The sequence below is a fragment of the Anser anser genome, assembly GCF_964211835.1.
Source record: "Anser anser genome assembly, chromosome: 1".
NCBI lineage: Eukaryota > Metazoa > Chordata > Aves > Anseriformes > Anatidae > Anser > Anser anser.
Genome location: NC_139720.1, coordinates 109,886,423 through 109,903,280, shown reverse-complemented (window position 1 = coordinate 109,903,280; position 16,858 = coordinate 109,886,423). Strand labels below are relative to the sequence as shown.

The following is a 16,858-nucleotide window of genomic DNA, read 5'->3' as shown; positions in this document are numbered from 1 at the left end:
AGGAAACAGGAATAAACACAGTCACTCTGTGCTTTATTTATTTTTAAACCAAGCATAAATGTTAACTCAGTAATCATCCCAGCTTTTCAACAGAAGAGATGTGTCAGGAGGCACATCCTTGAGAATATTTGGGTAAGGTTAGTTAACAAACAATTCTGCTGCTTTCGTCAGAAGAAGGGCAAGCTTAGGAAACAAGCTATCATTCACAATTCAGTAGTTCGAAGCTTCACGTAATATGTTTTGATTATCTTTTCAGCCAATACTTAAACTAAGAAAGTACCAGCTGTTTCACTTTCACAAAAGTGGAATGAAAAAAGATGTCAGGAATTCTGTAACATAAAATAAATAAATAAATCCAGGGCACAGAATAATTGTATAGAAGACAAATAATCTTGTCAGAATCAAATAGACAATCTTGTCGTAATTCAAAGACAAAGATAATACCAGGAATCCATAGAAATACGAATTCCGTATTATTTATGCCATTAGATATTTTTAGAATAGAAAGTATCTGATTAATGATTCAGCCCCCTGGCCCATCTTCTCAAGTGCAACAAGTGCTTAAAAATCTGGTGGTTACAACAGCTGTATCTGGAATGCTCTATAGTTCACATAAGGTATATACTATCAAAACCCTGTATTACATTTCTAAAATGCCTGCTAGAGTCAATAGATCGACACGTTTCATGAAATCATGACTTCCAGATAGGCACATAAGCTGCCCTAAATTGTTTTGCCATTTGCTTTGCCTACTTCTGCCCTGTATTATCTTTATAACCAACTCCTCCTGAGATATTGATACTTTATAAACTCATGTGACACTATTTTTTCCTAAACTTAACTTTCCAGTAGAAATAAGACTAAATAATACCACTCTGGAGTACTCAAGTCCGGCTAACTGATTTCAGTTCAAGGACCTCTCTTTTTGAGAAAGGTATCTGAGGAACAGTCCAAGGACTATGCTGGCATAAAGATTATACAGGCAGGCGCACATCAGCACGAGCACTGCAATCACATGGAATCCAAACACAAAATGAAGTCTTCAGATTTCAGATCTAAAGTCACAGAACAATATTTTAGTAAGATGAGGATCTAGCACATTTACCTATTTATTTCCACTGTTGTTGCAAGGCTGCACATCTTGCATCAAGCCTGCACGGTACAGAACTAGCATCAGCAGACAGAGCCCTGAATGGTCAGGAAGCCAAGAAAGGGAACAAGATGGTTTGTTGAATAATAGATAGCTACCTGCATTTCTCTCCTAGAAAGGGAACTCATCACCACCTAAGTTCCGCTCAAAGCACCTCTGTTAAAATAAGCCTATAAGCTTTTATGCTTTGTGTTGCTATGCTGTGAGTGCCAAGTTATGTTTTAAGGCAGCTAAGGACCAGGTTCCTTACAAGACAAAATGGATTACTCTTTCACAGAAAAAAGAGCATCCATTTCAGAGCTTACAGCTATGTGAATCCTTATAGCCAAGTCTACATATACCTTCCACTTAAACAGTCTGATTACATAGCCAAGCCCCTTGACATATTCGGCTGTATGAGATTTTTGGAAACTCTCTGTCCACCCTGCATGCTTCCCATCCCAAAGCAGAGGCAGCTAAAGGTCATGGACTATCTACTTTTCAGTCACTGCAATTAGCAATTTAAAATAATCAGATTTCATATTACATTTCTGCTTATAAGTCTTCAGCCATATGGACAGCACTCCATACATTTATAGGGATTCAAATGCAGCATCTAGCCACAGGATTGGAACCTTAACAGCAAAATCATGCTGTATTTTCTTCTGATTTTCAGACTTTTTACCCCATCCCAAAACTGAAAGGGTTTTATATATGTACAACTTCTATATACGTACATATTGGTCGCAAGCTACACTGTTTGTTCTACTGATATTATTGATATTATATTGGTATTATCTCACTGTCTTTGTATTCCATGAAACATGAAGATAATTCAGCTTCAAAAGAAGGGCAGATTCCTCCCTACCCCCTCCCAGTATTTCCATAAACGCTCACAACAACTGATCTCTGCTGGAAGCCAAAGATAGAGCATTGCTTCAGAATCCCACTCTGCCTCCAAGTTGATCTTTTGTTTTGTGAGCAAAATAAAATAAAATAAATCATACATTAACATAGAATCAATTGTTAAAGGTGCCAATAGGATCCAAAATTCAACTTTGCCCGACCCCCCCCAATAACTAGATGAAATTAAAAACTGTTTTGTTCTGAGTTTGTCAAATACTAGGCTAATCATAAATACTACCTCATTCCCAGTTTTACAAAGTAGTGTAAAACAATCTTTTGGTTTTAGTATATTGTTACATAGTTACTAGATTCAACTGTTTTTCCACTAAAAAAAATTATCTGCCTTAAACTTTTATGGTATTTTCCTAAGAGAATACAAGCTTTCTGGGACTTTTTTTGTGGGACTGAAGACTAGCTTAAAAAGATAAGAAAAATCCTTCTGCACTGCTTTGTTGTTCCCTAGAAGACATTAAGTTTGCTTTAACCCGACAAAAATATTCTGCACCTGCAAGTCTCTCAGCTGTATATGTAAGAACTGGCCATACTAACTCCTCTTTCTCTATTTACATAGCTTTAAAAACTTTGCAGAAACTTTGTTTAAAAGCTTATAAACAGACATCACTTCATTATTCTCTCACAAAAGTCAGTGTGTTCTCCCAACAGCTATTTATGTTAGAAAACTAATGCATATTGCAAAACCTGGACAAAACCTTTGTAGCAGTGTATTTCCTTCCCTTCCTCCTCCTCCTCCAAAAAGGAGACTAAAAATTTGAACACAGCTGGAAAGCAAACAGCAACTGTGTGGGCTGTTGAGAGTTGAGGACTTGGCTAAAGATGCAACTGGAACACAACTGAAACATATAAAGTATTCGGCAACAGGGGAAATGCAGAGCTGAAAACAATTTTTAGTTGTGTCTCAATATATGCTGCTGATTCCCTGTCGACAATCAGCTTCCCCTGATGCCTCTTATGTCCTGGAACAGTATTTACTGAAAGGCTCCAAAGACAAGTGCTGTAAGTACCTTATCTTCTGGAAGTACCCGTCATTTCAACAACGCTTGAACCCAACACAGAGAGAACTACATTTACTTTTCATACTTGATACAGAAGTCTCCTGAAATGTTTTAATTAGTACTGTTTGAATTGAGGAATCAAGTGATGTCCAGGATGTAGGTCTTATATAGAAAAGGGAAAGAAAAAGAAATTGACTTAAAATGGAATTATGTGAAGGTCTCAGACTGTATTGCAAGAAGCAAAACCTTACACACATTGCTTTGTGATGTCTAAGCATACTTCCGCTATGCATCTGCATACTGCTCTCTACCTCCTCTCCTGGGCACCAACTTTGATGTTACCTATAAATCTGGAGTCCCTGAATTTGTTTGCTTTACTAGTCACTCCAATACTACAAATGCAGTATCTTAAAAACCTTATGGGCTCTTACTATTACCTGGCTGTCCCAATCTCCCCCTCCTCCTGCCCTTTTAACATTTTCAACTGCTGTATTCAATATTGAAATATTGGTTTCCTTCAATATCGATTTCCTTTCAGGACCATCTCAAATGATTACAACATTTTTGTGCATCAGTAAATCACATTACACCTGGGAGGACCATTATGTTGGTCAGCAGAAAGCAGCAGGGGCATTCACTGCAAGACACAAAGAAAACTCAAATACTGACTGAAAATAAAATACATTTCATTCATTCACATACAAATATTTACTGGCATTTAAATGGAAAGTTTTTAAGTCTACTCATAGAATACAGACCTTTTCTGCACAAACTCTTCCAATGTCTAAGCATTGCTATTAATAAACTTTTAATTGGACTTTATGTGGACACTGGGGGAGGGAGATTCCCCCCCTTTCCCCCCTTGTCTTGCTTTAGTATTCTACAACTTGTGTTTTTGAGATAATCCTCCTCTATCTAACAACTCCTACAGAGTTAGGTGTTTCAAACATCCGAAATGAGCCAGAGTTGTTTATGTGTACTGTAAGTCCCTGACCAGTTATAATCTTCTACATCTCAAGCAATTAAATATGCATGTTTATCTGCTCGTGGTTGCAAAAATTTGTAACTCAAGATTTAGAAGAGGGTATAACATCTTAATTGGCAAGACATCCTCATAAAATTTGTTTAACTGAACAGTATTTGAAGTCTTTAGTCATTGTTACATGTATCAGAGAAAGCACGCATTACTGTCTGGAATTAACTTTCAGGACTTTAATTTAATTAAGAATTAACTTGCACACCTTTCACATACCATGGGTCAGCTGGGTGCTTTACTCTCGGCAGGGCCTGACTTACTCCCCGATCGACCTTTCGAAGTCAGTATCTCAGGTTTGCAGGCAGGCTCAACCTGGTGAGACCAGCGAGCGGGGCTTGGCAAAGCCCTGTAGTGCCATGCTCAAGGCCCCCGGTGCCCCGGACACACGCAGGCCTTGGCATGGCGGGGCCTGTGCGCCTCGTCCTCAGGCACTGAGTGCTGTCAGAAAGGCTCCTCCATCACTACCTGGGCAAGCAGCCTTCCCAAATACAGACATACAGCCCATGGTTATTAAATACACAGGACAGCCCGCTTGAATCACATTTTCAGAAGTGTTTACCACCAACAGTTTGAACAATACCAAAGTTGTGTTAGTGCCTTGTCACGCTACCCAAAACCCCAGTCAGTCTGGAGTAAGGGAACATGAAACAAGAGCCACAAACAAGAAGCCACATATTTGAGAAAAAAAAATCTCATCTTTGTGGTTTACCAGCTTCAAGACTGGGAGAAGGGTCAGAAAAATCAGTCTAGATGCCCCAATACTCAAATGGCAAAACCCAACTGTTTGCTTCTTTACGACATTTTATAGAAACAGGGTACTTGAGCACAAAAGATAGCCATAACATGAGCCTGAACACACCTATACACACTAAAGATATCATTCCAGATGATGCGTTTTGGCTTATTTTTGCCACTACAGCTACTAGAAAGCTTCAGTTATGAACCAGTGACAGGTACTGTCCATACACTCAAGTGGTAAGTTGCTGTCTAACTCACATAGTATTATTCAAGCTCTGGTCTTCTGTGCATCATTCCCTCATATGTTTACAAGTATTCCAAGCATGAACATCTCTCCAACTCCAACCCAACTCCAGTCAGCATACACTAGCCCTTACCATACTGCCCCCAAGAATTTCTCCCAATTCATACTGGTCACTCAGGTATGCCTTATATAAACATTTTGGGTTTTGAATTATATATTAATTTGAGCAAGACTCGCATCTCAAGAATGCATGTTCCATCACTACCTCCAGTACTATGTTAGCAGTTTGCAAACAGCAAATATAGCTGCTATTGTTAACATTATCTGGTGCCAAAACAACCCTATAATCCATCGCTTGCCATCCGGACCACATTTTGTTTCACCTTAAGCCTGACCCTGTGGTTTGGACTGACTTAAGTGTATGTTAAACCCTTACAAAGTTAATCCTAACAAAAGCTAGTAAATATCTATCTTTTGAAACTTCATACCTGTAGGAACTGTTCTTTCTAACTCAAGTCTGACCACTTCTTACTTTTTTAAACAGTCAGGATCAAGTTATTGCTATTACAATGCAAGTTGGAGATTCTTACTGAAAACTGCTGAGTTTAGAACTCACAGAAAGTAATCATTCAAAAACAGCTTATTACCATATTTTCCCAGCGTGTTTTCCCCTGCGAATAACCTTTGAGAGAAACTGGATGCCTCCTTAAATTCCTGTTAAGCAAGGGGGGCTACACTCATCAGTGGTTCAACAACTACTGCTGTTGTGTTGCTTGCTGTTGTTCAGAAGTGGCTATTTTTCCCTTCTTGCCTCTCCAAAAGCTCCTTCACCTTCCAGTGTATGTTAGGAAGTGACAAGTGAATGGGACCAGATGTTCAGCTGCCAAGCTTACCTTCTGCCTGTTTTAAAAAATCATATCTAAGCACTCAAGTGCTCCACAGTATGCTGTGAGCGTAAAGGTGACATAAGTCATTATAGCTTTCCAGAAAAAGTGACTTTGGAAATACAGGAGAGCACAAGTGCTGCCGATCATCCAAATGCTGCTCCACTTTCATTTTCTATCCCATTCTTTGGGATACTCATTTCCCAAAGACTACTATTTAGATGAAGGAAACGTATCATTTGTCTTGATTACAAGACACCATAATATTTGCTTTAAGCTTCCTGTGGTAGTATTACAACACAGTAATGTCCGACACTTCAAGAAAGATGTGGCGGGCTTTTCTGATGAAGTGTTTTGTTAAAACTGATAGTTCTTAGAGAATTAATCAGGATGGAAAAGGACATGTCAGAAAGTAAAACTGTAAGAAAAATAGTCTTACAAAATTAGTTTTCCTTGAGAGGAAGAGGTGAGCTAACAGTAAGAGAATTACCAGTAAAATAACTGCCTTTCAGTTTCCACATAACATTTCCCTCAGTTTCCATTAAAGCATTCACACCACTGGATATTAGCCACTAAATGGGAAAAGTAAGAACTTAACCCATCTATCTTCCCAAATATCCAATGGTGGTGTAATGTTATCATGGTGGAGGAAGAAATCTCAACCAACCAAACAAAAAAGCAGCAATAATTTAGGGTCCCTGTGGATATATGTGATAGACTATCTATTTTAAGCAAGTGTCCTTGTTTTATATTGTTCCGTAACTTCAAGGGAACCTTAATTTAGCCATTCCATATAGCCCTCGCAAATAGCCTGCAATGACAAATATGAATATCTATCTCAAGCTTTAATTGTTTTGATGAATAAAATATTTATATTGCTATGTGGATACATGTTACTAATCTTCCTTTACCTAAGTTTTCACGCTGGACTGACCTCTAGCATAGTTATGAGAAAGCATGACACCACATTTTACTTACTCTGAGAGAAGTAAATGGGATTGCCTCTTGTGAGGAACTGATTACAAATAGACTGTCTTCAGAAATGCTCTGAGGGAAAGATGACATTTTAGAGTTATGGTGGAATCTAAGTAGACTGTAACAAACTTTTAGATCCTGATTTCAGAACTAAACTAATAATTGTTTCTGCCCCTCCAAATGCACTGACAGCCTAAACCTACACCTCCCCATCTAACAAGGGAAGCTTGCTTACTGCTACTGCAGAAGATTTACATGGATGTCACTATGTCAATGTCTGTCTTCGGTGAATAAGCATCACTATTATACACTCATGTGAAATGGTATGAGAGCTGAATTTTCTTTAGCATTAGTTGTACAAGAAGATTCTCCCGTATGTAAGAGTTGTCTCTTTTGCGACCACCAGCACTTGGAAAGAAACAAGAGAACTTGGGGTACCCTTTGAGGAAGCCATATGTAAAAAAGCTCTAACAATTTCAGTGTATTTCTTTAAAAACAGGTCTGTACACGTGTCTCCCCAATAACATTTAGGGTTAGGCAGTGGCCTCAGACAAGCTTGGTAGCTCTAAGTCATGAAAGATGAGCCCACAAGTTTTAAGTCAGTTAACTAAAGAGAAAAGATGAAGTCAAAGTTCAAGTACTTGTGAGTTCTTACTCATTTGCTATGTCATCTGCCAATTCCTGCAGCAGAACCTGGCAGCCAGCACGCTGCTGCCAAAATACTCTATAGTAGGGAATTCAGATATCATAGAGGAAATATATTAAAAAAAATAGTAATAATACTTGGTGTAATTCAGTTAAATAGTCAACAAGAAGACCTCATCCAGGCTCAATTAGATTTGCTAATAACAGTGGTAATTTTAACTCTCATCATGGATGCCAGATGCCCTGTGGTAATCACAATTACCAGAAATACATGTCCTATGACACGAACAAAGAATTGTTGCAGCATTAAAGCCGAGAGAACAGGACCACGAAGGCCAAGCAACAGCAAAAGCAAGTCCACCACCTGCATACAGTCACCTTAAACAGAAAAAAATAAGGGGAATTGTGACTGTCTTGACTTGACAGGTGCATTTCCTGCTTCCCATATGCAATGAAGGAAAGCATTCATCCTCATTTTTTCTTTTGCACATCCAGTAGCAGGCTGTGGGGCCAGTAACCTGAACTAAGGATACTGCAGGGTGAGCCAGGACCCAGCTCTCTCTGTTGGCCGAGAAGAGGGAGACAAAAACCCTTACCGCAGAACATCACTGCTTCTGGGTGAGTCCTGTCTGAAACAGAGATCCCTTCCCAAGCAGAGTGCCTAGATTTTAAGGGAGACAGTCTGGCTTGTTCAAATGCAATGAAAGCCATGATTTCTGAAAGACTTTCTAATAAGGTCACAGACAAACTTTCCTCTGAGCCCTGAAGATCTAACCAAGAGGCTGGAATTGTGAAGACAGTAACAGAGGGAGGAACCCGTCTCCTTTCCAAAGGCAGTGAAGGTCTTCCAACCAAGTCCTCAATTTTTATCTTTTTTGGAAGCATTCTAGTATCTTGTGCAGTGTCACCACAGTTGTAAGTGGAGAAAAAAAAAAAGGCTGAACATTTGAAACAAATGCAGTTAATTTTCTTTTGCTTCTTGGTATTTAAAGCCATCTGACCCCCTATATTATGGTGCCTAAGAGTCTGTGCAGGTTTGTAGAGCAGTAGCCATCTATAGCAAAGAAATGTCACTTCTTAACTAAAAGAGCAAGAGAAGGAACTATCCTTGAATATCTCTTCTGGGGTTACCCCTGCTCCCTCTCCAAATAATAAAAAAAAAGGCAACATGGTTCATAGCCTTATTTTGTAGAGATCTTAGAGAAGTATGCAGCTTTGCAAATTTAAGAAATCCCATCTCACCCAAATATGGACTCTAATTTAGAAATCATAACTCCCTACAGAAGTTAATCCAGCAAACACAGAGGGTTCAATAGAAGACTGGGGGCTGATAATATTCTCAACATTGAGAGAATATTATCATGTGTAATATGGAAAGCATACTTCAAAGACTTCTAGCCCCACTGTCATTTCCTACAACTGATACAGTCATGCTTTGTAAGTTCTTGGAGGAGACTGAGGGTGGAGACGTGACTTTTTTGACCTAGAACCTCTGTATTTGGCTGAAAGATTCCTGAGTGCTAAGGAATGTTTGTTTTAAAGCCAAAATAAGGTGAGGTTTTATTTTTTATTTTTTTTTTATTTATTGCTGAATCAAACTATCCCCGTGAGCTCCATCAAATGTTTATGTAAGACTATTTACCGCCTCTGCATTGTCCTCGCACAGACACATTGTACTGAATTTGTTTTCAGCATCACCAGCTTAAATTTAATTTCTCACTTGAAGTAATGCAGGAAAAAGTCAGGCCTCGAAGCTTCACAAAAGGGCTAGTTTATCAGTATATACCACCTCCTCAACAGTAGCCATGACTATTAATAGCAATCATTTCTGTAGATTTTCTAACTCTCTCATCAACAGAACTCACAAGTCTTACCCTGTTGCACCTTTTAAAACTTTCACAGTTAACACGAGTTTATTGATCTCAGGCAGACTGAGACTATGACTGATGATCTCAAACTCACTAACTTTCCCCTAAATTAAAGGTCAAAGATAAGCTTTAACTCAAGACAAACCACTACTTCTACAGGTCAATGGTATTTCTTAGTAGGTTCTCTCTATAAGGACCTGATCTACCTCAGCACTGTTCTTGGCTACGCTGATTTCCTATGATCAACTTACACGGCTCTTAATTTCTACAGCTAAACTACCAAGCAAGCTCTCTACACTTGCTCCACAATACAATGCTCACATGCTTCAGGTATCAACCCACTTCTTTCTTTTCCTCCTTAGTGGGGAATGGGCAGAACCCCAGTCCTGCATGAGAAATTACTCAATGCATACGTCTGACTGGGATGCCGGTATTACTCAGTCTTATTGTTCATGTGAACATACTGCAGCCACAGGAGGAGCAGCAGACTCCCGACTGCCTTTTCTGCCTGGATTTCCTCCAACTCACACAAACGATCAGCATTTGCACACCCACCTACAGTTGCTTTCTTCACGTAGCAACTTCTTATCAGCACCTTGCTGGTAAACTCAGTTCTCCCCATCTGGCATTTTCTTGGGAATAGCGAGAAGAGTTAAAAAAAAACACGTGAGCCTGCCAACAATTTACGTGCCAGATCCACTGTACTGCTTCCAAATCACCCTGTAACATTTCCACACTGGTCAAAGCCAACACCATCAAGGGACACAATCAATCCAACAGCCGAGCAGCCTGAACACGCTGAAACCAGTCACAAAAAAAAAAAACCATAGCAGCCTTATTCAGTCACATATATCCATGAAATGAGGAAAAGATCAAAAAAAAAAACCACAAATTCATTATATGAAAGAGAAAGTCTACACCAGCTGCCCATCTAAATAAACCAAGTTTTCCATAAGGTCTTGTACAAGTGAAGAGAAAGGAAAAGAAAAATTGCCACCAAACCGAAACTCTAGCAGTGTATATGTCATTTAGAAGTCTGTCCTCTTAGGACTCGTTCCTCCTCTGCAAAGGATTTTCCACACACACAGATTTCTGCTAGGTGCGGAGTTAAATACGAAAACGCCCAGCATCAGCACGGTCCCACATCCACAACAGACCGAGCACCATTCGGGGCTCAGGTCTTACCAAGACCGTGCCACACAGTTCTTTTCAAAACACTATTTCCACGTACAGCCTCTTTCGCTATTGCAACAGCGGGACACAAGAATACAAGAGGAGTACGGTGAAATGTGACTTGGAAGCGACAGTCTCATCACAGGCAGGACTGCCACTGGTAACGCCGTGTATCGATTCACCACCTCAGTGCAGCTATTTTTCACTCACTTCCACGTGCTTTCTGAGCGGGGCAGCTTTTGCCAAGTTATTTTAACGCTTCCTCTCGCTGTTTTTAACGAGTTAGACAACAGCACCACAGAAACACTGCAAACCCAAGCCTGCTCTGGAGCTGCACCAGCCCGTGCCGGCAACAGACACCGCGCCCCCCGTCCCTCAGGGGCCGGGAGGGGAGCGCAGCCCCAGTCCTAGCAGCCCAGAAGAGATGCGGGGGGCTCCTGGCGGCGGCTTTGGCGTCCCCCTCGCCCTGCCCGGGACGCCCCCTGCTGCCCGCCAGCACCGGGCCGGGGCCGGGGCCGGGGCCGGGGCCGCTACCCCCCTCCCTCCCGCTGCCACCTCGCACGCCCGGGGGTGACCGTGCCGCCGGGGCGACGAGCCCCAAGGGACAACAGCGCGGGCAGGCGGGCGGGCCGACGGACGGACAGACGGACAGAGCGCGTACGTGCTCCCAGGGGAAGGGGCGCGGCGACTTACAGCAGAGGACCCCCAAGTAGCCGAGGAGCAGCAGGCGGAGGCTGCGGCTCGCCATCTTCCCGGCAGCGGCCGCTCCCCCCCACACCCCCGGGCGGCAGCGGACGATCGCCGCGGGGCGACGCCGGCTGCGGCGGGGCGTGGGGCGGAGGGGGCGGCACGGCACGGCACGGCACGGACCGGCCTCGCCTCGCCTCGCCTCCCCTCAGCCGGCGCCCGGCGGGGGAGAGCGGAGAGGGGGCTCTGCCCTCGCCCCGGCGAGGCGGTGCTAGGCTCTGGGCGCAGCCCGCGGGAGGGGCGGCTCCGAGCCGGTCCCCCTCGGCCACAAAACGGAGGCGGCTTGGGGGTCCGCTGGGACGGAGGGGGCAGCAGGTGGGAGCGGGTGGGGCGGTGCTCGGTGGCAGGGCACCGAGCCTTGAACCCACAGGGCACCGAGCTGGGAGACCCACAGGGACAGGGACGGTGCCAGGACGCCTGGCTCCCACCCCCGGTTCCAGCACACAGGCATACAAACACACACAAAGGTGTGAGCTCTTCACGAGCTCAAGGACGTTTCTTGCCACAGAACAAACGATAAGCTTTTCGTAATCGAAGCCAAACTTCCTAAAAGCTTACACTTGTCGCAGGAGAGGTTCCCGGTCCCTGCCTGCATTCGCTTCCCCCAGTGAAACCCACCTTGCATGGAGAGGAGCTGGATGGAAGCAGCCCTAGCAGGGTGAAATTGTGAAACAAAACTGCAACGGGGATGCTGCTGACAATGTGGTGGTGAGGTAGTGCTTGTCAGAGTCACTGTGAGCCCTGCTACATGTGCAGCTGGGCTGGCCGAAATACCGTGTACTGTAGGGTGCATCCCTAAACCAACAGAAGATGAACCACGCGGTCACCTTCAAAGCCTTCTTTATTGGGAGTTTGTATTAGTTTAGGAAATTATTCATTAAACATACACGAGCTGCAATGGCCCTTTAAATTTATGAATCAGGGAAAATTCCTCATCGTGACAGTTAGTGGTGTATCCGAGTCGTTTCTAATGACATCTCCAAATATATTACTGTGGATGTAATATGGTTCTCTAACAGGAAAAGTATTATAAGTATTTGATAATCAGAGTAGCAACACTGGCTATATTTTTAGACTATAGCAAAATGAGGAAAGATTATTTATAAAGCATCTAGCAGCTATTTTAATGGAGACCAAACAAGTAGGATGCCATGATACTCTTTAAATCTTCTTAGCTTATTTATCACCTGCAAAAATGTATATAGAATACAAGTAATATTTCTGAAAAATAAAAGACCATATATATGTATATATCAACTATGTATCACCACTGTATGGGAGGAGCATGGGGGAAAAGTTATAGAGGTGGGGAATATTAAGAAAGAGCAGTGTGGAATTAAGGGGTAGCTTATAGGATAGCTACTGAAGTGAATATAATGGCAACAAATTGATAACGAGAATGAAGAGGGAAGGTATCCTGTTAGACATCAGGATGAAGTTTAGCTACAGTAGTGTTTCCACCCCAGTAAATATTCAGTTATAATTGCCCAAATACATGGAGTCACATATAGCATTTAATTTGGATTTCATTAGCATGACTCATACCACAGTAAATCCACTTAAATGCTTTGGGTTTATATAAGCATGAGGTCAGAGTAAAATTCCTTTTTTTTTTTTTCTTCACTATTTTGTTTCTCTTGGAAGAAAAAGAAATATCTAGTGTACAAGATTGTCTCCTCAACATTTCTCTGTCTTTCTAGTACAGTTTCACAGTGTTTTCACAGTTTCTTTGCATTCCCCTCTTTTATTTCAGCAATAACTGGATCATGGCTTCTCTGCTTGCTTTATACAATTGCTGGAAATACAAACAATTAAATATGAGTATTTTGAATGCATTTACAGAATGTTTTGGAAAAAAAAACCACACTTGCAATGCATATAGTTCACTTAATGTATATACTTTTTCTGTATTTGCTGAAAATGGTATTCTTAAAAAATCTGTAAATACTTTGTTAGAAGAGTACAAGACTGCTATCAATATGCTTAATCTTTTAAAGTTAAAAGCAGTAAAACAGTAAAAATAGTTTCATTAAAACAACACAGAGAGCCCAATATGAAACAGTTTGTTCAAAATATTCCATTTAACAGTTATTCTCGGAGAGCTTTCCATGCAGACTCCTTTTTAGAATAATAAAAATAGTCTATAATTAGCATCTGCACAGAGAATGCAGGTCAAAGATAGCTATCTTATTTTGTAATAACTATTCTAGTCAAGTTCTTTGCATACAAAAGCCTTTAAGAATTGTGTGGAAGTGTAATATGATTTCAAACTTAGCTGCTTCTTAATGATTTTAGTAATTCATAAACCAAAAGTTTACACCTATTTCATTAGATGACGTGTTAGAGTAATCCACATTCTTACATTACAATGGAATTCCTTCTTCATTTAATGAAACTATAGTACAACTGACTGCTGACAATAACCTGCTCTAACATTACAAGTTTACCTCTTCTGTTAGGATATCACCACTGTGTTAAAGAGCTCTGTGGAAAAAAAAAATAGGGTTTCAAAAGTTAATTTGCAAAAACTCTCTGAAATAGCATAAGCCAAAACTCATTATCTTCATCTTAAGAGTGTTTAACATTTTATAGTTGCATGATGATAAAATCAAATACAGAGAAATTAATCTATATTAAAAATGACTCCTTTTGGTGATTTCTCCATTCAGAATGTCTTGTTGTTTTTGTTGTTGTTGTTTCTTTTCTTTTTTTTTCCAGTAGGAACAAAACCACCCTATATTTATTTTGCTGTGCTGATTTCTAGAATAACTTTGAGTTATAATGAAAAAATGAATACAACAACTTAGAAATGCTGCATTTGGCTTAAAGGCATTGCAATGCAAATAATCACATTACAAATAGTAAGAGAGGAAGATGATTATGATTCCTCATCTTAAAAAAAAACACAAACTTGTAATGGGGGAAAAGTACTGTGCTACAAGAAGAGAACTGGCTGTTTAATTAACAGAAAAGTAAGATTTAATTCCTGTGTAATCACTCATTTATCATGGCTTACAAATGCCAAACTAGAAGATAGTCATGGAAGAACTAATGAATATTCATCCTTGTACTGCCATCAAAAATAAAAGTTTAATGGAATGCCATTCTTCCCCACTATATCCTATTCAGGCATAAACCTGACATATTTCAAGTTTACTTCTTGACTTTAAGTCAGAAGTAGACTTTAAGTAGACCAGCTGCTGTAACCATAGTTTCATGCAAGCAACTACTTATTTTTAATCTGGTGATGGTAGTATTGCTGTATCTGTGAGTAGATCATCTCTTGTTTGCGGAGTGAAACATCAGGGAAAGCACAGAGGATTATAGGTCTGCACTGCCTTTCCCTTTTCTTCCTGTGCTTTCCTAAGCCCATTTTCTTTAAACTTCTTTGCGTCTCTAAGATGAGCTATGGTAGGCCACTGAGACTGCTGTTAACTGGAAGGACTAAGGGGAAAGATTTAGGATATGGAGCCACTGAGGACAAGAGGGAAAGACATGCAAAAAAAAGTGCTCCTATGCAAAAGCATATCCATATCTTTATATGGACAGTAGCAGGGATGATTGTTATTGCAATTTACATTACTTAAGTTTTGATCAAGAAGACCTGTTTGAATATAATTCCATACTTAGAGATAGAAATGTTATGTTTGAGGTGGTCAGAGATGTCATAGCATATGTATGGGTTGAATCTATGTGTACACCAAATTGTTGTCGTGTATGTTCTCGTAAGTGCTGAAGATTGGAGCAGAGAGCTGTAGAGTGATTGTTCTGGTGTGATCGGGGCACAGCAATGAGACAAGTTGATGGAAATCTATTTTGTAAAACTGCTAAAGCAGATTCCACTTAATTAATGAGCTTAATCACCAAAACACATATTTCACACTCCATGTAACAAATTTTAGTTCTGAAAAACATTGATCAATATGCTATGTATTTTAGTTTGTGCCCAGACTAACAGCCTGGACTACATTGAATCAATCAGTTTGAAAGCTTTGCTCTAAGTATGAAGAATTATTAGCAAACGTGTAAGTATGTGACAGCTACACTTTAAGGAGTAAGCTTTTTCTTGTGCAATTTTAAATGTTACCACACCTAGTTTTTTATAATGTTCTGAGTATTGCTCTAACAGCTGTCCATCCTCCAGATACAGTAGGCCTTGTCTCCTTTCTACTTCTGTGGCATTTTGTTAATTTGTTTTGCTGCTTCATGTTAATTGCTTTAACTGCTGTCTGGAAAAAAAAAAACTGATTTAGCTGGCAGATTATCTTCTTGTTTTGCACTTTGAAACTGAAAACTGCAAGTAGAGTTTTGAGAAAAGAAGAAAAACAAAACAAAACAAACAAAAAACACACTTTTTTTTTCAATGAAGCTGTCGCTTATGGCTGTTTAGAGACAGAGTATGCTGTAAATTGCTTGCCTTGCTATAATGAAAGAGATTAAAGCGAGCGTTGTGATACAACATAATATCTCTATGAGACTGTCAAAATGTTGCATATCTAATGTGGCAGCCAAGCTAGAATCAGGAAAGAGAGAAAATGTGAGGCTAAAAGAAGAAAACAGTAATACATTTTACTTGTTCTCAATATATTTTTTTTCCTGAATATCCCCCCAATCTGTTGTATAGTTTTATCTTTGACTTGCAGAGTACAGTATTAATGCTGTTTTTTCAACTGAACTTGAAAGATTACTGTCACTGAGCAAGCAGGTCAGTAGCAATCAAAGGTACATTTCTAAAAAAAATCCACCAAAGTAGGTGGCATTGTTGGATGTTTCGTGATTCAGATTAAGCAACAGTGGAGAACATGACAGCAAGGATGCTGGTGACGGTAGATTCAGAATTGTATTTAAAATATTTGCAAGAACATGTAGTTAGTTATACACGACACTGTCTTATAAAGAAATTGCTGCCTCCAGCCATGAATTACTGCTACCACCTCAGTTGTGCACAGGCATGTGTATATGAAGCTGTACTTTAAGACAGGTCACTGAAGTAACACAAATAAAACCCAAATCCCTCAGAAATACTCATTGTGTAACATGTATCTGTTGAGTGATCTTGTGTTCAGCAAATTGTAGGGCTCTGCTGCAGTGGTCTGCCCAGAGGGTGAGTGGTAAGAAATGAGGGAGATGGGCACACGAAGGGGCAGGCTTTGTTAGGGCCATGCTGCTCCTGCAGTGATCTGTCAGCAAGCCCAGGACTGGGCTGGGAGCCGCGGGGCCAGCAGCAGCCATGGTTTGTCATGTACAAATTGCCTCTGGGTCACACATGGTGGTGTAAGAGCACCAACAGGATTCCCATTGCTTCACAGGGCAATCTCCCATTTTCTGCATGCTATAAAATGCTATTCATGGTTTTCCTGAAAGTCAAACAGTTTTATGAAGACTTATGCCTTACAATTATTTTGGCCAGTTTTTCTCTGCTTCTATTACCTGTCCCTCCTCCATACCACAGACATGCTTAGTGTTGTGACATGCCAAAAGCCTCTGGCCTTCGGCCAAA

General features: G+C 40.6%; 1 protein-coding gene across 4 annotated transcripts in view; it reads right to left on the bottom strand.

The window, feature by feature from the left end:
- JAM2 (junctional adhesion molecule 2) overlaps positions 1–11,594 on the bottom strand; it is a 35,741-nt gene extending 24,147 nt beyond the window's left edge. For 2 of the 4 annotated variants that reach the window (XM_083841535.1, XM_083841536.1), the window contains exon 1: positions 11,305–11,594. In XM_083841535.1, the coding sequence (XP_083697661.1) occupies positions 11,305–11,359 (55 nt within the window). In that variant the 5' untranslated portion in view covers positions 11,360–11,594. The remainder of the gene's footprint in view (positions 1–11,304) is intronic. The other 2 variants (XM_083841534.1, XM_083841537.1) reach the window with 2 other exon arrangements.
- Positions 11,595–16,858: the final 5,264 nt, after the last annotated feature.